Here is a 22,080-nt window from a genome sequence, read left to right as displayed (position 1 = left end):
AGAGAGTTTTGTGGTCAGAAATGGAACATTTTGGTCATAGTTACAGTAACCGTGTATGGAGGAAGACGAATGGTGAGTTCCATCCCAAGAACACCATCCCTACTGTGAATCATGGGGGTGGTAGCATCATGCTTTGGGGGTGTTTTTCTGCACATGGGACAGGACGAATGCACTGCATTAAGGAGAGGATGACCGCAGCCAAGTATTGTGAGATTTTGGGGAACAACCTCTTTACCTCAGTCAGAGCACTGAAGATGGGTCGTGGCTGGGTCTTGGTAAGTGCAAACAAAGGCTACTGTAACAATTATTAACACTGGTTTTCTCAGGTGTTCAAATACTTATCACACAAATAAATCATAAAAAAAAAAAATCATACATTGTGATTTCTGGAGTTTTCTTTTTAGATTTTCTCTCTCACAGTGGACATGCACCGACGATGAAATTTTCAGACCCCTCCATGATTTCTAAGTGGGAGAACTTGCAATATAGCAGCATCTTGAAATACTTATTTTCTTCACTGTAAGCAGACAAAGAAAGCAGCAAGAAAACTGGCTGCCACAGCGAAGTAGGGACTGTGGAGTATAATACTGTAATCTCCAAATCTTGGGCACAGGAACAGGGTGAGCTAAAATTATCATGTGTTGAACAAGACACAGTAGATTGTAGTACTGGCTTTTCTTTATAGTAAAAAAAACCTTAAAAGCGATTGTTTGTTGAAAGAGAAAGTTGCCACATAAAGAGGATGACATGAATCCAAATGGAGAATATGGGCGGCAACCCTTGTTTTGGATCCTTTGCTTACTTTGCAAGCATGCGAAAGCTGCCGCAGTCTGTGCGCGGATCCCGGTGTCTTGGCTCTGCAGCCCGTGGATGCCAGAAATCCACTGATATCCTTGTGAAGTTCTGGAAGAGCAGGATGGAGGCACATCTGTGGGGAGCACTTTAAACATGGAAGAGGAGAGGGTTAGTAGGTTAGGAATTGACCCCTTTTCCCTCACAACTCATCGGCCACTCTATGTCTTTTTACAACCCCTAGATCTGATGTGCCCATGCAGGAGGTAATTCATGCATAGACGCGCCGACTGCCAAAGACAAACTCAAACACAAAAGCATCGCGATGCATGTGACACAGATCCGGCGGGGGAACACACACCCGGACGTCGTGTGACATCATCCTCCGCCTTTCCACTTCCATGCGTGTGCACCGTAGACACAAACACGCCGGCACAATAAGCAAATCTCACCGTGGCCCGGCTGACAACTAAGGTCAGCGTCTGATGTAAATTGTCGCCGGTGACGGTGGTCGTCTCCGGCTCCATCAGCATATTTCGCCTCCTCCGTCATCTTGTCAATGGCGCGCTGGCAAGGACAACGAGCGCGGGCCACATCGCGCGCCGCCGCATCCTGCCATTAGGGGCGAGAGTGTGTACGGTGGGGATGCATGAGGCCAAAGCAGACAAAACGTTGCATAATTATTCAACCTTTTCAATGTGTGTCAAGTCTTTTGAGCGCCCGGGCACACGTTCACTTGAAGGTGAATGAATATGGAAACAAGGCCCTGACATACTTGTGTGTCTGGATATCGTAGATTCAATCACGCCGGCTGTCAGTCAAACGTGACGAGCGCGCGGGCGTGATCTGTTTTCGTCTTTATCTTTTCGCGTAATCCTTTAAATAACAAAAACATTATCATTCCCCCGAGGCCTACATATTACCTGCCAAACCCTGCCGCCGCCGCTGCATTGAAATACATATTTCATATTTCATCCGTCGCCGTGCCTGAAACTCATTCACCCCCCCCCCCCACCGACCCCCACCCATTGCCACCCCACTTCATCTGCTGTCAACTGCATTAGGCCATAAGATAATCAAATTAATTATACTTCAGCCCCTCTCCTCTCCTTGCCAGCATGAAAAATAGCTTGACTAGCATTAACGGAGGGCAAATGACGGCGGTCCGTCCCCACCCCCTGAGCCCGGTGCCGTCTCCTCTAGTGCTGGTGTCACCGCCGATCTGTCACCCTGACGAGAAAAGCTTCAGAAGGCTGAACCGGGGCAGGTTCTCCCCTGGTCGGCTACCCCCCCCCACCACCACCCCCCAACCCAACCCCTCACCCGCACCGCTGCCTCGACTATCCCTGGATCTTCCTGCTCTTCCCCCAGCATCCTAGGGGTGGTGTGTGTGGGGGGGGGGGATATATAGCTCTCGGGTGCGAGGCTGCGGGGTCGCGGGTGGTGTGCGACGGGGGTATGTTTTCTGTCCATAACAACCCAACCCCCCCACAGACAACAAACACAACACGAAGACGCACAGGAGACAAGAAAAAAAAAAGGAACGATTTCTTCATGCGATCATGCACCAAGTCCAATTCTGTACATTAGCGTGAGACGTTCAAATCCTTTAACTTATCCCAGAGACATGACGCCAGAGGCTAATGTGAACCCTAAATGCATGTAAATGCATATAAATATAATGTACGCACCCTCCGACAGTGAAACCCCGTTTAGTCCTATTTCGCTATTCACTAATTCTCAATTTGCATTTTTTTTTCTGTGAATCCTCTTTGCATGTTTTATCTCCTGTAACACCCTAAGATGCTAGAAGGCAAGTTGAAAATCAGTATTTCGTGAAAAGAAGTGATACTTCGTACTTTATGTACACATGTACTCTAATAAAGATATGCATCGCAAATAGATGAATGGATGACTATATCATGCAAAAATATTATATATATCTATATATCTTCAATCCTTTCCTTTCCAGTGCGTACCTCCATCTTTCTAACTGTTCCTTGCTTTCACTGCAGAACACAATATCATCTGCGAACATCACGGTCCAGGGGGAGTCCAGTCTAACCTCGTCTGTTAGCCTATCTATTACTACCGCAAACAGGAAGGGGCTCAGCGCGGAACCCTGATGCAGTCCCACCTCCACCTTAAATTTAGCTTTAGCCACACCGGCGAATCAAAATCCCCTGGGTCAAAAGCCCGCCCTGATAGAACCTAAGTTGAGTGCTCTCATTCTGCTGTGTGGTTTATTTTTATTCGTCACAGAGTGCCGAGAGCCGCGATCCAACCGCTACTCTGAAAGGAGAGAGGCTCATGAGTTTTCTCAGCTAGAATTGGGCAAAGATACAACCCAATGTTGCTTGGCACCTAGTTGAACCACATTACTGCAACCTAAGTTTGAAATGTTGATGCTGAACGTATCCTGGAATTCATTCACGTTAGTTTTCACAGCTGCGATTGGCTGGCAACCAGTTCAGGGTGTACCCCGCCTCCTGCCCGTTGACAGCTGGGATAGGCTCCAGCACTGCCCGCAACCGTTGTGAGGATCAGCGGCAAAGAAAATGGATGGATGGATAGTTTTCACAGCTAGCCAGCTGCGTTGTTCATTGATACGTAAGACGCCAATCCCACTTTGATTGTCATGCGCACATCAATATCAACATTAATCCATCCATTTTCTTTGCTGCTTATCCTCACGAGGGATGTGAGAGTGCTGGAGCCTACCCCAGCTGTCAACGGCCAGGAAACCGGGTACACCTTGAACTGGTTGCTAGCCAATCGCAGGGCACATGGAGACAAACAGCCGTACTTACAATCACACCTAGGGGCAATTTAGAGTGTCCAAATAATATTGCATGCTTTTGGATGGGAAACCGGCACGGGGAGAACATGCAAACTCCACACAGGCGGGTCTGGGATCGAATCCGGGACCTCAGCACTGTGAAGCCAACGCTTTACCAGCTCATCCAATGTACCGCCCCCAATCAACATTAAGTTCAATTTTGACAAAAAGTGACTTATACCATGTTGTCCTACTTTCAAAACAATTATGAGATATTATGAGTCAAAGATTTTGAATATTCATATCTTCACCCAAAACGTTTGCATTTCAGAATATTCGCCTAATTCCTGAACTAGATAAAGTCCGAAATAGCCTTCTTGAGGATTATTAAATAAGAAATGAATCATCTCAACACTTTTAGAGTAATTAATGAAAGCCTTCATCAACATTTAATGTAGTCAACCATTTCTACTTTTTCTTGATGACATTTTTTTCTTCATCTTCAACTTGTAAATTGCAGCATGATTGTTTATCTTCGCAGGGCGGTTGACTTTCTTACTACGTCGTCTAGAGCATGTATGAGGAGAATGTTTGTGAGTCGACGGTAGAAAACACGGACCACCAGATTTGACAAGGGTTTGCCTCCATTTTTTTGCTTGCTTCATCCAGAATGTGCATCTGCCAAGAAGCTCCATCTCTTCTTTATTCTTTTCCTTTCGGCTTCTAATCACAAATGTTTTGAAAAGTGTATTTTTGTTTTGATCATTAATCTGTGAATAAATGCCAAATAATCAAAACAAACAATTAATTTCAAATGAGACAACAGTCAGGTAAATTGCAACAAACTGTATCTCTACTGGCTTTTCGTGGTATTGGTTTTGTCATGTAAACGCAGGATATAAATCTAGCAAATGGGCCACCGGCAGATTTGTTGTCACCACATCATAAAAACCTTCTTTTCTATTAGCATGTCTTGTACTGCAATTCCACGTTGAAGGGGAAAAACAAACAGTCAAACCTAACCTAATTAAATTATTGTATTTGTCACGGTTCCCTGATACTAATACAGGGATCGTTCAATTGAATGCTCTTTTAAAAGTTAAAAAATAAATAAATGTTGCAGCCCTGCAGCGCAAGTCTTTGAGCTCCTTCTGATAACCCGCAAAAAAAAAAGCAAAACAATTCTTGCTGCATCCCTGCAAACCCCGCCCGCGCCCACTTAGCCTAGTACCTGAATGCAAAGCGGCCTAATGTGAGTGGACATGTTTATTAAGCCGGGCCTAGTTTCGGGCAGCAGTGAATATTGCAGACGTCAAAGTAGGCCATGTGGGGCTGGAGGAGGAAGAGAGAAAGAGAGAGAGAGAGAGAGGGTAGAGAGAACGTGGATGTGAAAGAGTGGCCCCTCTGGAGGCTGATCTGAACTCCAGCCTCCGGTTCCCAGCTCCTCCTCTCCTCCTGAGCAAAGTTATCACACACACCAAAGGCTTTTGTTCTTCTATTCGTTTGGCCCTGCGAGTGCTTTGGAAGCGATCGACGCCAAAGACGAACAAAGTTTTTGGAGGGTTTTTTTTTGTCGTGTTTTTTTACCCGTTGAGTCAATCGAGTCAAAGACCATCGATCTCATCTACCAAAACACTTTGGTTAGACTCACGGTGGCTTTCATTTCCGCGTGCATGGCGCTGAATCGCAGGTAGCCGACCGGAGCGAACGCATCTGCGGAGTGGATCACTGTCTCAGAGGCATCGCTGCGACACAAAGCAAAGCAGTTAAGGTTTGAAGTGAGGATTAGGGTTTCAAACAATGGTTGTAAAGTTGAGTTAAGAGTCTGAAATCAAGGTTAGGGTTTGGAATTTCGGAATGGCAATACTCACATGACGAGCTTCTTTTTGAAGAGGGGGCAATCGAGAGTTAAAGTTTCATATTCTCCTCCTTCTCCACAAATATGGACACCGTACTTCTGGGAGAGCTACACAACACCCCGCCCCCACCCAAAGAAAAAAGAAGAAAAAAAAGAAAAACAAAGCTCATGTTTAAAGATCACAAATAATGCAAACCTAATTTTAAAGCATAAATTGTAAGTGCAAGTATGGTAAATAGAGTAGAATTAGAATTACTGTAATTTCCAGCCTACAAGCCACACGCTTTTTTTTATGCGGCGATGTGGTTAATTTGTTCATTTTGTCTAACGCCCGTAAGGGGGCACTTGAGCGGAAAAAGTAAGAATGAGACCTACAAATGTACTCAGTGAGGCTTATCACGGTAAATATGATGATGTGTGAGTTTTTTAATTTTATTTTATGTATTCACTAGTGCTGCTACAATCGATCCAACACTGATCTGGTCAGAATTTAGTAGCCTATATCAGGAATAATCAGTACAAAATAAATAAATAAACAACAAATAAAGCAACTAACAATTATGATGAACATATTATATTTTAAGCTTAACCTTTAACACATCTCACAAGAACATGGTGCATTATGTTGTGCAAGTGTACCGAAGGAAATAACCGATGAAGGCATCCAAAAGGGTTTTGTGACCTGTTTGAGGTAGGGCGCCATGTCAGCCAGAGACTTTCCCAGGTGCTTGTCAGGATCCAGGCCTAATTTGTGTACGCACGCACACACACAACACGGAGAAAGAATCACAGTTGAGTGATTGAAGTTGACAGAGACAAACACACAGCAAAACCTGCGTAGGGCATCTGTTTGTTTGACTTTGCGAGTTGTGTATGCATATCTCTACGGGGAAAGCTAACAGTTTTCAAAAGCAACGTATGCACACAATCTTATACCCGCACCGTACCACCTGCCGCTGCCTCATCTACTTCCTCCCTTTGAGAATATAAACTCCGGAGAGAGATGTTGTTTATTTGTCTTTCGCCCTCCCGGTGCAGGGAAGTGACTCACGGGCCTGGGGAGGGGAAGAGTGGGAGAAGCAAGCACACTTCACCCTCCTGAGCTTCATAAACATCCTATGACATCCCAATTGAGAGGGTGGCTTGATTAAAGTTATAGAAGGGTTAAACAAAAATATGATTCATACTGCCAATCAAAAGTCTGCAGCATTACTCTAAATCACGGGTGCTCAATTGGGTGGGATGGTTGCGTCCTCAATGGATTTTGCCCTTTTGAGCATTGTTGTGTTGATTTTTTTTCATCCAACATCACACAAATTCAACATACTGACTCGATATCAGTGGGATGACCGTGATCCAAAATGTTGGGACGAATTCAATTTATCCCACTCAACTCTCTGGAATGGACCTTTCTAACCTGTCAATCACTCGTACAATAATAGCCAATCAGATAGCCGCATTGTCTTAACGCCTGGCTTGACACGCCCCTGCCGCCATATTGTCCCACAAGCAATGCTGGTTGCCAGTAGCGTGCGCTTGGAAAAGTTAATGTAACGAAGAAAATGGTCCTCAGATGCAATTCTCATGTAAGATATCCGGCTAAGTTACAAGGGGCCTGGTTGATTCATTTTCCAAAGCCCAAAACACAGTTGACGAAGTGTCTACGATGGAATAAGGCTCGCGGAAGACCGCACCTACAACTAAATGTGGACAATATCAACAAACACAAGGTTGTGTGTTCGAAGGTAAGTGAGGGAGAAGTATCTTCTCTGAGTTTGATTGAATTATTATCAGTGCTTTATACATTGCAGGAGAACAACTTTAATTTTGTTAGCGTATCGCTGACCTACTGAATGAAGTGTGCCATGTTTTATGCCAAGGAGTCGGGTTCGGGATGCGTAAATTCGCGATGTCATGCAAGAGAAATGTCTATTTGCCCATTTGTATCACTGGGTTCCATTACGAGCCAAGTCAAATGAATACACCCACTCACTTATAAAGGCTACAATGATATTACTCGTGACCTTTCCAAGTAAAAAGTAAAATTCCACAAATTGAACCTGTTGGATTTCAACATGAAGTTTGTGAGGCGTCAAACTTTGTTGCATCGATCGCCAACGTTTCGCCGTAACTCTGACATTGCATCCTGCTCCGTCCAAAATCTTAATTCCCGTGTACATATCCTTGCGTGAAATAGTTGAGACCTCTCTGCGGAACTGTCTGACGCATTTGGCAAAAAAATATACCCCAATATTATCTGGAATACTGGATAGAAAATAGACTTCAAGCATGTTCTGTTCAATCGCCATTTTAAAAGCATGCGGGTCATGGCTAAAGGGGCGGAGCTCAAGGTCGCCATCGGAAAGGTCCATTGTACAGCTACAGGCTCGTCGAAAAATTAGCTTTGACTATGCTAACAACGGCGTCTGTCGGTGTGTGTATGTATTTGTGAGCCCTGCCTTCCACGAGGAAAAAAGCTTCGGTGTGGCTCACTGCAGCACACGTGTTTCAAACGTATGTCGATACACACACGCATGAAAATCTGGATAATCAGAGGTAAGGGGTCCCGCTCTCTAATAGGTTGAGACCATAATGGCCCTAATTGCAAAGTTGCACGATTTCCAAGTTGTTGTTCTGAATACAGCGGTAAGTAAGCCAGCAATTTTGTGCTACTTGACTTAAGCCACTGTGTAAACTAGTTACTAACAGATTCGATCGAAACCGTTTTGATCTCTAATTTCAAAGTTCAGCCAGAAGTCAATCGTGTAACCACACACACGTCTCCTAATTTTATCATATCTCACTATAGTCATAAATGGAGTCAGTTATTCAGCTCTAAAGACAACAATTCATTACATCATTAAAGCAATATTATCTCCCACTCCTACAAGAAAACATGATTTAATTGATTGATGCGATCTTTAACAAGTGAGTGACGCCTCCCGAGAGGTGTGCTGCACCCCTAATGATCGCCGAGATGACAGGAGGGTGGGCATTATGTGGCGCGGATTCTCCGCCACTTCGGCCTGTCTAATTAAAGGAGAAAAGTTAATGGTAACGTGAGAATATCTTTTCCCTCGTGGCCTGACAAGCTCAAAGGTTAAAGTGTCAGTTGGAGCGAGCCCACCCGTGAGGATCCATGGGTGGGAGATGTGAAGGCTGGATTTGGGGTTCATCTTAGTCCCAGTTGTAACTCACGATGCTCCAACACAAGTGGGGGGTTATAAAGGAGGGAGTGCGAAAGTAGAATGAGCAGACCCATATTCTCATCCCGGGGGATCCGGGCTCTTAATTAGAGTGAGAATTTCTAATCTCAACATCCTCTCATCTTAACCCCGCCGCAAAGGTAATAAGGAGGCATGCATTAAAATTCAATCCCTTTTAAATATCCTCTATAATTAGTCATGTCTTTTAACAAAATCTTCATAATTGGCTCCAAATTGCAGAGGGGATGCCGCTTTCTTCTCTTTTTTTGATAGTTTCATTAACTTTTCTGCTCTTAAATGATTAACGATCTGCGAGGAGACTTTTTCAAAGGCCGAGGGACTTGAGAGGGAGTTCACAAGGGGCAAAAACGAAGCAAAAATAGCATTAATGTCAACACATTTCAGCTGAAAAGAATATATTGACACTCTAACTTTCCACTTAAAGACAAGGACAGATTGAGAGATGTCAGCCATTTAACACATCTTTATTTTAAAAATTATACTGGCGTTGCGGTCTCACCCTAAACTGGTTTTACAGGTTGACCGAAACCAAATTACCAAATTATGCTGCATTGAAGCTACAAAAAAATGAATGAGCCAAATTTCTGTGGCCGCAGATACTTCGGATTGGAGAGGACTTTCCATTATAACCTTATTCCATTAAAGCTAAAAAAAATGAAAAAAAAAATCTGTGAACTTTAAAACTAAAGAGTCGGTGTAGGGTCAGAAGTAACTCACAATACTAGGGTAGCACAATATTCAAGCAAGTCTCCCGAATTGCCTGATAACTGACACAGTGGAAGAGATATTGAGAAAATATGCTTTTACAAGACAACTGCCAGGGTCTGCTGGAGTGTTTTCTCTCACTTATCGATATCTGGGGATTAGGATAGTTCTGCGGATGATGCCGTCAACATGGGTCTGCACTTCATCCTTGAAGATCTTGACGCCGAGGGTACCTATGCGAGGATCCTGTTCGTGGAGTTCAGCTCTGCGTTCAACACCATCATCCATGAACTCTTCTCCAAACTTCTCCAGTTCAGCGTCTCTCCTGCCATCTCCCGGTGGATCTACAACTTCCTGACGGGAAGGACACAGCAGGTGAGGCTGGGGGACACCACCTCATCCATCCACACTATCAGCACCGGGGCACCCCAAGGCTGTGTCCTTTCCCTTCTGCTCTTCTCGCTCTACACGAACAACTGCACCTCTTGGCATCTGACTGTCAAACTCCTGAACATCCATGTGCACTATCAGCACCGGGGCACCCCAAGGTTGTGTCCTCTTCCCTCTGCTCTTCTCGCTCTACACGAACGACTGCACCTCTTGGCATCCGACCGCCAAATTCCTGAAGTTCGCAGATGACACATCAGCCTCATCAAAGATGGCGGCGAGTCTGCGTATCGACAGGAAGTGGCGAGACTGGAGCTTTGGTGTGGTCAACACAACCTGGCGTTGAACACTCTCAAGACTGTGGAGATGATTGTGGACTTCAGGAGGCATCCTCCTGACGTTGTCCAACTGTCTTGTGTCAACCATCGAGACCTTCAAGTTCTTGGGAATTATGGTTTCAAAGGACCTGAAGTGGGGGACAAACATTAACTCCATCCTCAAAAAAGCCCAGCAAAGGTACTTCTTGAGGCTTTTGAGGAAGTACGGCCTGTCACAAGAGCTGCTGAGACAGTTCTACACAGCGTTTATCCGATCAGTACTGTGTAAAATTAGTTGTGGAAGTCATTCAAGTACAACACTGCACGGAAATCAATTGTGTAGGTTTTAAGTAACCTTTATGATTAAAATACTTGGTTTCACAAGTTAATTTTGCGTCACTTTGTTAACAAACAAAAGAACAAAAATATGTTTCACAATTTGTATTTTAAATACATTTTCTGTTGTCAGTTTCATATTAGGCTGTGCTAAATTAATCTGAAAAAAAACATCTTTTGCAAGCACCGATTACTAGCAAAGAATGCAGGTCAGAATACCTCAATTAGAAGAAGTCTTATATATGAATTTCTTTAATCATTCATTAGGGTTTATTTCTAGTTTTGTTGGCCTCTGCTTCCCTTGAAGAGGTTTACATGTCTGAAGTTAGGTAGTTAGCTCAAAACGCTTGTGAGTTCCCTTCGTGTTTCAAATTAAAAGCCTGGAGATGGTAGATAGCGTCTTAGCTGAGCCGAGCTGCGAGAGAGCACTATCGCAGATATCCGCGGGGTTAGAAATCTGGTGACAGCTCGTCTTTAATCCCCGCCTTCACGGAGAAAATTAGATTTGTGACGTGTGGCACTTAAGCCCACTAAATGGATGGAATAAGCGTCTCCCCTTCCCTTGTAAGTGAGCACTTTTAAAACAACACTCAAAACAATAGCTGTTCGCTATCGCCTCATCTTTTTTGCGAAGGGGAAAACCCAAAGTGGTGGGGAAGAAAGAGGAGGCGAGACAAACGATGATAAGATTAAGGTTATATGGAAAATTTGTCAGGCTCTTTATCTGTAATTCGGTGCCTGAATGGAATAATAGAAAGCGGAAATTGTGTCGGGACGAAATCTCGTCAGTCCAAATAAAAAAAGGGAGAAACAATGAACTGGACTAAATGAATGCTGATGAAGAAGTTTCATCACTTGAAGCTTGACAAAATTTTGTGAGGTGTTGATAGTAAGGATGTGTAAATGCATTAAGATTAAATTTTTTTGATCGACTATGGGTAAAATACATTTTAAAAAAATATGAACGAGATAATCTCTCCCCAAAGTTGTGGACTATTGTTGTAGTAACTCTCGTGTTGACCAGATTAATTCTGTTTGTGGAGTTAGACCATCATGAGGACGCAGCCCAATTACCTATCTCTGATGTCATCTGGCAAGGAACTAGGAGAGGCTGGTTTTCCCGATCGCATTTTGCCTTCACTGCTTCAAGGGGCGGCACGATGGCGTTGGCCTCACAGGCCTGAGGGATTCAAATCCCGGTTTTCTCTGGGCACTCCGGTTTCCTCCCACATCCCATAAACATGCATTCATTGGAGACTCTAAATTGCCCTTAGGTGTGATTTTGAGTGCGACTGTTGTCTGTCTACATGTGCCCTGCGATTGGCTGGCAATCACTTCACCTCCTGCCCAATGGCAACTGGGATCAGATCGAGTAGGATAAGTGACTCAGAAAATGGAGAGATGGATTCTTCAAGTCATAATCAACTAATGAATCCAAACAACTTAACTGATTCTTAATAACAATTTTTTTTAAGTAAGCTTGAATATGTTGGAAAAGTTTCCAAGTTTACCCAAACTTACCTCACTGGTACACTTCCTTGTCTCACCCCCATCAAGACTGGATCCCAAAAAACAATCGCACCAAAATCAGTTTCGAATGTTCCGGCGATAAGAGACCAAGGGCACCCCAATGAACGAGAGCCAACAGTGCTAATGCCAGCCATAGATATCAATGGGTAGATATGAGATGTCCCTTTTGAGCTGCACAACTACCGCAACCCTAAGCTAAGGTCTATGGTGAAATATACTGTACACAACTACCAGACCGTCAGAACCATTAGAACTACTTCTTAGTCTTTGAACATTAATTGTACTGAAGTGTTATATGAAAGTGTGTTCGGTGTACCGCAAAGGCTACTCAGTATTTTCACACGAAGGATAAAAGATCACAGGCTAATAAAAAAGGTGGGAGGGGGGCCTTTGATTTTGCACGTGCCATTTATCTCTGGAAAAGAGGTCCAATTAATTGAGGGACCTGTGGACCCCCCCCCCCCCACTCACCGGCATGGCTCAATCGATTAACTAATTCCATGAATATTTGATCATCTCTTTCAGAATAGTCAATTACCTTAGTGCGCTCCAGAGCTACTAAGCACGAGTTTAGTTTTTGTGTCACTTAGAGGCACCAAAAAATGTAATTTGCTTTCATCTATATACCTCGGATAGTGACACCTTAAATGAATAGCTCCTTTCCAAAATAAATAAAAGCCAAGTTTAAAAATGCTTTCCTATTTATTGGAGACAGACTCTTTTGGTGAACAGGTAACACAGAATGAACCGTTTTAACAGGACAAAATTAATGTTTTTCCCAAATATACAGGTCTGGATGAAATAGTTCACCCTGTTGAGCCATGATCCTAGGAGATAAATCGCCAGAGGCTTTATGCTCCTGGCAGGGTCACCCAAGGCAAACAGGTCCTGGGTGACGGACCTGACAAAGCACGGCTACAAGACCCCCTATGATGAGTAAATTGATGGAATCGTGTTTTCCCCTGTCCAGACGAGTGTCATTGGGGGCTCCTCTAGAGCCAGGCCTGGAAGGCAAGCGCCTGGTGCCCTGGTTTGCACCCATGGGGGGTCCGCCGAGCGTCCAGGAGGGGCTCAAGACTCGAGCCGCTTCTCCTATACATCGAGAGACGCCAGATGAGGTGGCTCGGGCATCTGGTTAAGATGCCTCTAAGACACCTCCCTGGTGAGGTTTTACGGGCATCTCCCACTGGGAGAAGAACCTGAGGACTAACCAGGACCCGCTGGAGAGACTAAGTCTCCCCGGTGCCAGAGCAATGCCTTGTGGTCTCACTGTATGAGCTGGATGAAGCGAGAAGTGAGAGGGAAGTCGAGGCTTCTCTGCCCCTCCCTGCAACATGACCTTGGATAAGCGGAAGAAAATGGATGGATGAATGAGTAAAATTATCTGACGCAGAATGATACAAAATAATTTATAGTTTTGGGGGAAAAAAAAATCAGATATACTGTATGTACATGTTATACGTATAAGTCTTTATTACAGAATGTTTTCAACTACAAATGACAAATTAAATAACATTTTTTTAAAGCTCCTCCAGAGTGCCTTTTTTTTAGCCAGTTTGATCCTTTCTGTTCAAACCAGTTTTTTTTTTTTTTTTTTTTTTAAATCCTGGTGATACCCGAGTTCCATTAGTTAAATTTCAGTATTTTTTGGTCAGAATCGAAGTTAATTTAGTGACCTGTAGGGCTTGAATGGAGGAGTACTTTGTCCACGTAAGTAAAGAGAAAAGAAAACATTTTCTTCTACTTTCCTCCTGTTACATGGTATTAAACTGCCATCAGCAGAGATTTCAAACTTGCGGGGAATTCACTTATGGGATTATCCCGCATTTGGACAGCTGTCTTTTCACAACGGGGATTTGTCATCAAGCTATATCCTCATCTTAAGAAGAAAAAAAAAAAATTTCTTTATCCATTCAGTTTTAATTTACACCTATCTCCTAAGCAGCAAAACGTAAGGAATAATAATCTTTATTGACTTGGCAGGAAAGCGCAGGGATGCATTTTGTCTTATTATTTTGACAGAATATCATAAGCTGTTTGAGCTGTCATTTCATAGGAGGACTTAAACTTTGACCTCCACATTTTTTTTTCCCTTCGGAAGGTAAATCCCTTCAAATCACTGTCCAGTTCGGTTCCCAAAAATCACAAACACACACAGAAGCCACCAGGTATGCCGGTGTGCTGTCACACAATCTCCCTTAAAACCTCGCTGCTCCGATCTGCTCCCGTCAAAAACTGCAATTAGAAAAGGACTGCCTAAAGACCCCCATTCTCTCGTCTCCTTTCTAATTACCAGTGCCGCAGGACAAATAAGGAGTCAGGGGAGGGCCGATAAGATCGCTCCACTTTTTTTTTTTACCTGTAGCCAAAACACGGGCACACACTCACACGCAAACACAGATATAGGGGGGAGGCCAAGCCCCACGCTCAAAAAAAAAAAAACATCTGAGGTGAGGTTTCTTTCTAATTTCCCCAAAAATACAGAGGATTTAGTTTTGGGTGAAGTTGTGTTTATGTTACAGAGAGCAAGGTCACATACAGTAGTGAGTGACTAATGTAAAGGTGTGTTCATTGTGGTTTTTTTTTGAGACTTTAACACATTGAAAGTGACGTCAGATTTGTTTCGAAATGTTATAATTGTTTGAAAATAATGGCTAAAAACGTGCAAAGACCGAGAACTGTGGAGTATTCAAATGTGGAGGTGTATAGTGTTGAATTGTTTTTCTCCATTTCAGTTTTGCTGATTATATGAGCGTGGCATAAACAGACCTTCAGTAACGTACTTGGGTGTCCGCCATGAGTCATCTTAAATTAATTAAGGTGACGTAGCAATTTCACCCTGTGCGATGAAAAAGGACCTTTCCGACCTGTCAATCAATATTACAATAATAGCCAATCAGATAGCTGCATTGTCTTGACACACCCATGACGCCATGTTGTCCCACAAGCAATGCTGGTTGTCAGTAGCATGGGCTTGGAAAAGCTAATGTTACGAAGAAAATTGTCCTCAGATGCGCTTGGGGAACGTGCAATTCTGATGAAAGTTACAAAGGGCCAGGTTGATTCATTTTCCAAACCTTAAAACACAGCTGACGAAGTTGCTACGATGGATTAAGACTCGCGGAAGACCTCACATACAACTCAGTGTGAAAAATATCAACAAACACTAGGCTGTATGTTCGAAGGTAAGTGAGGGAGAAGCATCTTCTCTGAGTTTGATTGAATTATTATCAGTGCTTTATACAACTAGAACAACTTTCACTTTGTTAGTGTATCACTGACCTGCTGAATGAAGTGTGTCATGTTTTATGCCAAAGAGTCGGGTTAGTGATACGTAAATGCGCGATATGTCATGCAAGAGAAATGTCTATTTGCCTATTTGTATCACATCATACTTTTAAGACAGAGCAGGTAAAAAGTACTCACCCTGCTTTACATGCGCAGTACGATTCCACTATTTTATCCTCTTAGATTGCATTATGAAGTTTGTGAGGCGTCAAACATTTTTGGATCGATCTCCAACATTTAGCCGTAAATCTGACATTGCGTCCTGCTCCCTCCAAAATCTTAATTCCATCTACATATCCTTGTGTGAAATAGTTGAGACCTCTCCGTAGAACTCTCTTGGACAAGTCTGACGCATTTGGCAAAAAAACATACCCCAATATTATCTGGAATACGCGATAGAGAATCGACTTCAAACAAGCTTGTGGGACATGGTGAAGGGGGCGGAGTTTAAGGTCGCCATCGGAAAGGGCCATTACATTATGTGTTGCTGCAAGCAGCACTGGCTCCTCCTCCTTGAGCAGGGTAAAAATCTGATTAGAAACTCATCAAAGTTACGCTTTAAACATCAACGTGGCATGGTAAACTCAAGAATTGAACTAGCCCACTCGTAAGTGCAACCCTGAGTAACGGTTAACAACTAATGATTCATAGTCGGGAGAAATGTTGAAAAAAAAAAAAAAAGATCATTTCTCACCAGTAAACTCAAAAGCTGTCTCCGCCATGCCATCACATTCATAAAAGTGAACATTTGAACACCTGAGAAAGTTGAAGTTTTTTATTTTCGCTTTTCCGAACATCCTTTTGTTATTCAGTTATCTTCTCCCCCTCGGGCTCCAAAACAGGCAGGTAGGGCGCGCGTTTACGGCGCATTTAGCTCAGATTGAAGCAGTTGAGCGATAGAAATGAGCGCTCGCCCGTTTTCATCACGCAAGCACAGAAAGGGGTTGCTGCTCCGGTACGACGAGGGACACGTGCCGTTTGTCGACGGGCTGAATGTGAACGGGAGAAGTTGGGCGATCACCTGCGATTACATCTCATCTCCGCTGCCAGCCAGCCGCACACAATCGCGTACACGCCCTCCTCCTCCCTCAACGCTCCTTATCTCTTCAAATTGTTCTCTGCTTCAATACCTTTGCCTCCGGCGCACGTCTCGACAACCGATGCTAAGCCACAGATTCGTGTTGAGGCTATTATTCTGATTGTCTGGCTTTCTTCTCCCTTCACCCTATCACTCAGTTACCAAAATTCTTTGATTCACGCGACTACATAACAAAGCCTCAGGAGATAGTAAAACGGTTGACCGCGAAGTTCGGGTGTTTCATTGGCTCGACGGACAAAAAGAGAAAGGGGAGGACAGCTCACCGAAGGCGGCGACTTTGATGAGTATGGCGTGGACGTCAGATGATATCATCTCCGAGAGGAGCGACTCCTGGTCTCGGCGCCACAGGTAGGCCAGCGGGTGCAAACCAAGACGCAAACACCTGGAGGGGGAACAGGTGAACGTGAAATTGGGGGTGAAGCGGCTTGAATGCGGTGGCAACTTGAAGTTTGAGCGCCCCTAAAAGTTCTCCAAGTATTTTGGGAGTTGCTGAAAAAAATTGTTGCGGAGAAAATGCGTTATGCCCGCTCATTTTATTTAATATGTGATAACATCTAAAACAAAGCAACAGTTCTTTTTGTGAGGAAAACTTTGGTTTTTGATGACACCACACCTTGTCCATGTGTTGTATAATCATTTGAATCCATGAATATTACTATTACAAAAACCACCAATATCTTGTTAAATATAAAATCATTAGTTTTTTTTCCTTATTTAAAATGTTTTTTCCAAATACTACTAATTAATTGGTTAATAATTTAATTAAAATTGAAAAAAAATCTCTTTGCTATGTTCTGACTTTTAAAAACAATGAAGAAATAATAATGGTATAAAACCTTTTGAGTTTTATACCATCACAAATAAAAATATATTTATTGGAGGAAATTTTTGGGGTCATTATTCAGTTATTTCCGACTAAATAACGTACGCCCGACGGGGACCAAACCAATGACAACAATGAATGAATGAATGAATGAACAACGAATGCAGGGAAATTTAGTCAAATGCCTATCACTAGTTAAGAACTGTGGCATAACATGTGTATAAATATACTTCACAAAGTAATATAATAACTATATATAACTAATATATTTATACAAGTACAAATATACGTCACAAAAACTTCACAATTTGCAAATTTAAAAAAAATTGATTCATTTTTCCCCTGACATGAAACAGTAATTACAAAAAAATCAAGAATATAAAAAGGCTTCTTTCATGTTTTTACTCGATTCAGGAAAAAAGGTCAAATGCTTGACCCCAGCTCAGGAAAATAAGGTGTGTCAGAAAAGTTTCAGCAGCTGGTCCACCAATAGTTCTTGTGCTGTTTGCTTTCTTCAGTGTGCAAGAAGCTGCGAGAGTTGTGGCAGGTCAGGTTTTGGCTGCGTTATCAATGACGGGGCGCCTGTTCACAACGCCCTGACCATCCGACGGAATCCGAAGAACACTGATGTGCTGGAGCAACTTCTGTACTCACGTGACCCGGTCCTGAATGTTTTTTTTTCCCCTCATTCCCAATCTCGAAGGGGTCATCAAGAGGACTCGTCTTGAAGATGTGTATGACATCAAGAAGGTCACTATGACGGCGCTGCAGAGGATCCCAAAAGAATCCTTCCTTGAGTGCAAGGACACTTTGCAAACAAGGCTGGGAAATTGTGTTAAGACTACAAGGGGATCACTTCAAGGGAAAAAAATTGTAGTTTGGATTTGATATGTATCGATTGGGACAACAATTCTGAAACATCTCTGACCCAAAACATGTATATGCATATCCGGGTACTGGTCAGCACATTTACACAGAAAACATTCTACTCAGGAAATGGCTGAAAGTGCAATGAAAGTGCGAGTTGACAGAACAAATCTGCTTGGGCCTCTTTAACGTGATCCCTGAAAATCTCTGCTGGGTGCGGTTCGGGGTTTTAGCTGTGTACACTTGTGACCGCACATATATTGTGAAGCTTGACAGAGCGGGCTGTTAAATGCAACTTTCAGATCCCGTTGCTAATTTCGGAATGAAGCCTAATTAAGTCCGAAACAAGTGTGTTATACCCCCAAGTGTGTGTGTGTTGTGTGTGTTGTGAGACTTACACGTTTTCAACACGGACCCGCTGGTAATCAGAAAGAATGGCCCCCGCCGACACAGCGTCGACACCCTCCTTTTCCTGTGGACGGAATGAAGGAACCTTCAAATAGAAAGCTTTTTTTTTTCATCCATTTTCTGACAATATGTGCGATGTACTCAGTAAAGACAATGACGCTCGCGACCCGTGGGGGTTCAATACTATTTGCTCGACCTACAATGGTGTTTCTAATCTGACCCGAGCCACACACAAACGTAGGGTGACATACACGTGCACACATGGCAAGTCTTTCCACTCACTGTCGGGATGTTTACATTCTGTTCATATCAAAGTCACTGTCGATATTCCCTGGTGATTTGTGTACACAAGCTACGAGTCCTCGCATGTAATGCTACATTAGCGTGCCTTACCGCCGTACGCAGTCGTAATAAACTCCTGCCTCTACTTTGATGCAGTGCTGCATTTTCTTGCTTGCCGCAGAGGTCAAAAGCCATTACAGCAGAGGCTATTTATTGTCATCAACTGCCCCTTTCGTTTCAGAGCATACACTACTGATAGCAGATCACAATGTTGAGAAACGCAATGAGGTTTTTTTTATTCCCGCAATACCCGGCATACACGGGCCCTGTAGCTCAGTGGTTAGAGCACTGGTTTGGTAAACCAGGGGTTGTGGGTTCATATCCCACTGGGGCCTCCACTCCCAGAGAAGGGTTGCGTCAGGAATGGCATCCGGTGTAAAAAAATTGTGCCAAACATATATGTGCGTTCATCTGAGATGACACGCTGTGGCGACCCCGAAAGGGACAAGCCGAAAGAAACGTACTTACCCAGCATACACAAAAAAATAGTCTTCAGCTTGCTTCAGTATTTTGTTTTCTTGCAGACCTTAACATCTGGGTGACTAAAATATGTCCATCTACTGTATGCTATGAAGTAATTACAGGAGACCTCTGTTCCCAAACTAATTTTGTTGTTTGTTAGCAATGTCAAGCAATGCACTGTTTTTTGCAGTTTCCTGCAGTGATACTCTGACAAACTAGTAGAGCCAATAACAGCTGATTTAGGCTAAAACAAATCACACCCCTGACTGGTTGCAAGGAAAAAAACATTGCCAACTGGAGGAAATACAGCTATGTGAATCACTACACTACATTACATTACATTACTCAGGCTCCCTAAGAGGAAGATAGACGGCTTGAGGCTGAAATTCAACTCAGAACGGTCCCTGCCAATGACAGAAATGGGGCATTCCCAGCTGAAGGACAGTCATTTATGTGAACTACTACGAGACTTTACCAGCTGAGGAAAAGTAATTTGTGTGAACTACTACAATACTACAAACTACTGCCCTCCCTGAACTATGGTGAGTCGAGCTAATCACTGCTAATTTATTTTGAAAGGCAGACTGCACTCCTGCATGGTCATTAGTCAATCACAGGGCCGGTTGCGAACCACAATACTCGGAAAAGCTTAACTCTTCCAGTTTTCTCCCATTTTCATTTCCTGTACTATAGCTACAACCGCCCGTTTTAATCTGTTCGCAGTTTTTCCATTTTCACGACAACTGAGGGGCATTCTAAATGGGGTCCATCACGTTCCTATAGCATGTGACTCCAGGGCAGAACTGGAACAGATTCAAACCTGAAGCCACGCAAGCAATCACACAAATACAAGCAAGGTGCAGCGGTGCATGCGCGTACACACATTCTCTACCTCAGCACGTACTCCCGCCACCAACACACACCTGCAGATTCATTAGAACATTACACGGACTGTAATTAGAATGCCAGGCTGGCGGTAGGAGCGCGGCGGATGGAGCGGTCTCTAGTAAATTACCCTGTAGACATTATCAATTTCCCTGGCTACTGGTCCTTAAGATAACCCTTGCGGTTGTCCTCCTCCTTCGCCCCTCTCCCGCCCGCGCTGGCTTCCTGCAATTTTTCTCTGCCTGATAAACATGCTGATTAAAGCGAGCAGCGTGTAAACCTTTGATACTTTTCTAAATGAAATCCATGCCCTGCCTGGGGCCTGATGTTGTGCTGCACACAAGCGCACACACAACTCCAAGTAGGCATGCCTCCTAATCAGATAAAAGATGCAATGTTGTGAGCGCGGGTGCGCGTGCATACGTATGTGTGTGTTTTGGTGGAAAACAGTGTGCGGTGTAAAAGGTAAAAAGGCAAACACGTGCAGATAAACAGGGCTCTAATTCTGTAAGCTCAGGTTTATACGTCTACAGGCCTTGGGATTCAGGATGTTTTAACATCCATCCATTGTGAGAACCATTACAGTCAATTCCACCGGCCGGTGACAGTAATTAAGTCGGACTGATACCGTTTCAGGCACGGCGTAGGAGCTAAGGGGGCTGCAGGCGCAGTCGTCTAATTCGAGGTAAGCCTTGAGGCCGGCGCTCTCGTCTAATGCAATGATAACCCTTTGCCTAAATGCGACTGTCACTTCCTAAAGAGGCCAATTAGGAGGCACAGATTGGGATGAGGAAGGTCAAAAAGAAGAGTATAAGGGACAGGTTGGGCGGATCGAGGGCATTGACACCAATGGTCCAGAAAGAACAAAATCGTTTGGTTGGCTTTGAAACTTAAGGGATTTAAGACTTTGAGAACCTTGAAGTTCGTTGGTCGGGTTGCAGCACCAAGCCAATGACAACAAGCCAAATGAATCGCACATCTTCACCATTTCAAAGCAGAAATTTGGGAATTTAACATGGACTCGATCTGTCTTCTATACCTGCTTCATTTGGGTGATTTACCTTATGGGGTTTCATCAGTGTACAAGGACAGAAATTTACTCAAAATAGCCCCAAAGATGCGATTCATTCTCAAGGACAATACTATGAACAGCGATACCAAGAGGGGTGATCATGGTACCTCAAGATTTCAAAATAACAAGTGAAAAAGAGCTAAGGTAGCCCATAAAGAATCACAACTATCTGGCCATCTACATGACTGTTGACAGAGATGTCCCATTCCATGTCACTTTTCTGCTTCATTAAAGGCGAATTCACCTCATGCCGGGCCCGAGGCCCTGCATTAACTCATGCCCCGAGCGGGACTAATTCAAGTCCGGCGTTGTGCGACTGCACAACCCCGCAGGAGCCCCGTCGGAGGGGACTCCTAAACAAAGGCCCGGCCTGGCTATCCCTGTCCTCTCCATCAGGCACAAAAAAGCTATTAATGAGGATCTATGGCCCTAAGCGATGGAAACCCTTGGTCCCCTAGCCATGTCCATCAAAGTACTTAGTCTCTTGCCGTCATTAACTCCTGTTACTAATTGTCAAATTCATTAAACTCCTACTTACCCCCACATCTAGATTGTCTCACGTGTAAATGGATGGATGAGGACCGAGTTATTAAAATGTCAGCTGCGGGGGAAGATTAAAGCCAGTAGGCGCGCTCCACAAAGAAACAACGCGGCCGTTAAACTCAATCGCAAAGGTAGCGTGCGTGATATACTTTGCAATTATATATACATTCATCTCGGTAACGGCATAAAAGACTTGTTTAATGGAATTCACAGTCACGCCGCCTTCAGGTAAGACCAAATGGTAAGACAGGAGAAAAGCGCCACGCAGTTTTTAGTTCAAAATGTCTTCCTTTGTACAGTAGGATCTCCAAATTTGGATCGTGTGTGTAATGTGGCACTGTTTGACTTCAAAGTAGTTTT

At 43.7% G+C, this 22,080-nt stretch overlaps 1 protein-coding gene across 4 annotated transcripts in view; it reads right to left on the bottom strand.

The window, feature by feature from the left end:
* dph6 (diphthamine biosynthesis 6) overlaps positions 1-22,080 on the bottom strand; it is a 217,914-nt gene that overhangs the window by 41,726 nt on the left and 154,108 nt on the right. For all 4 annotated transcript variants that reach the window (XM_061843082.1, XM_061843081.1, XM_061843080.1 and 1 more), the window contains 7 exons: positions 18,407-18,480; positions 16,582-16,700; positions 6,112-6,173; positions 5,443-5,537; positions 5,223-5,316; positions 1,245-1,404; positions 803-940 (listed from right to left, as the gene is read on the bottom strand). In XM_061843082.1, the coding sequence (XP_061699066.1) occupies positions 803-940; positions 1,245-1,404; positions 5,223-5,316; positions 5,443-5,537; positions 6,112-6,173; positions 16,582-16,700; positions 18,407-18,480 (742 nt within the window). The remainder of the gene's footprint in view (positions 1-802; positions 941-1,244; positions 1,405-5,222; positions 5,317-5,442; positions 5,538-6,111; positions 6,174-16,581; positions 16,701-18,406; positions 18,481-22,080) is intronic.

Source organism: Syngnathoides biaculeatus, chromosome 15 (genome assembly GCF_019802595.1).
Source record: "Syngnathoides biaculeatus isolate LvHL_M chromosome 15, ASM1980259v1, whole genome shotgun sequence".
Classification (NCBI taxonomy): Eukaryota; Metazoa; Chordata; class Actinopteri; order Syngnathiformes; family Syngnathidae; genus Syngnathoides; species Syngnathoides biaculeatus.
Note: the sequence above shows the minus strand (reverse complement) of the source record. Positions and strands in the feature narration are given on the sequence as shown.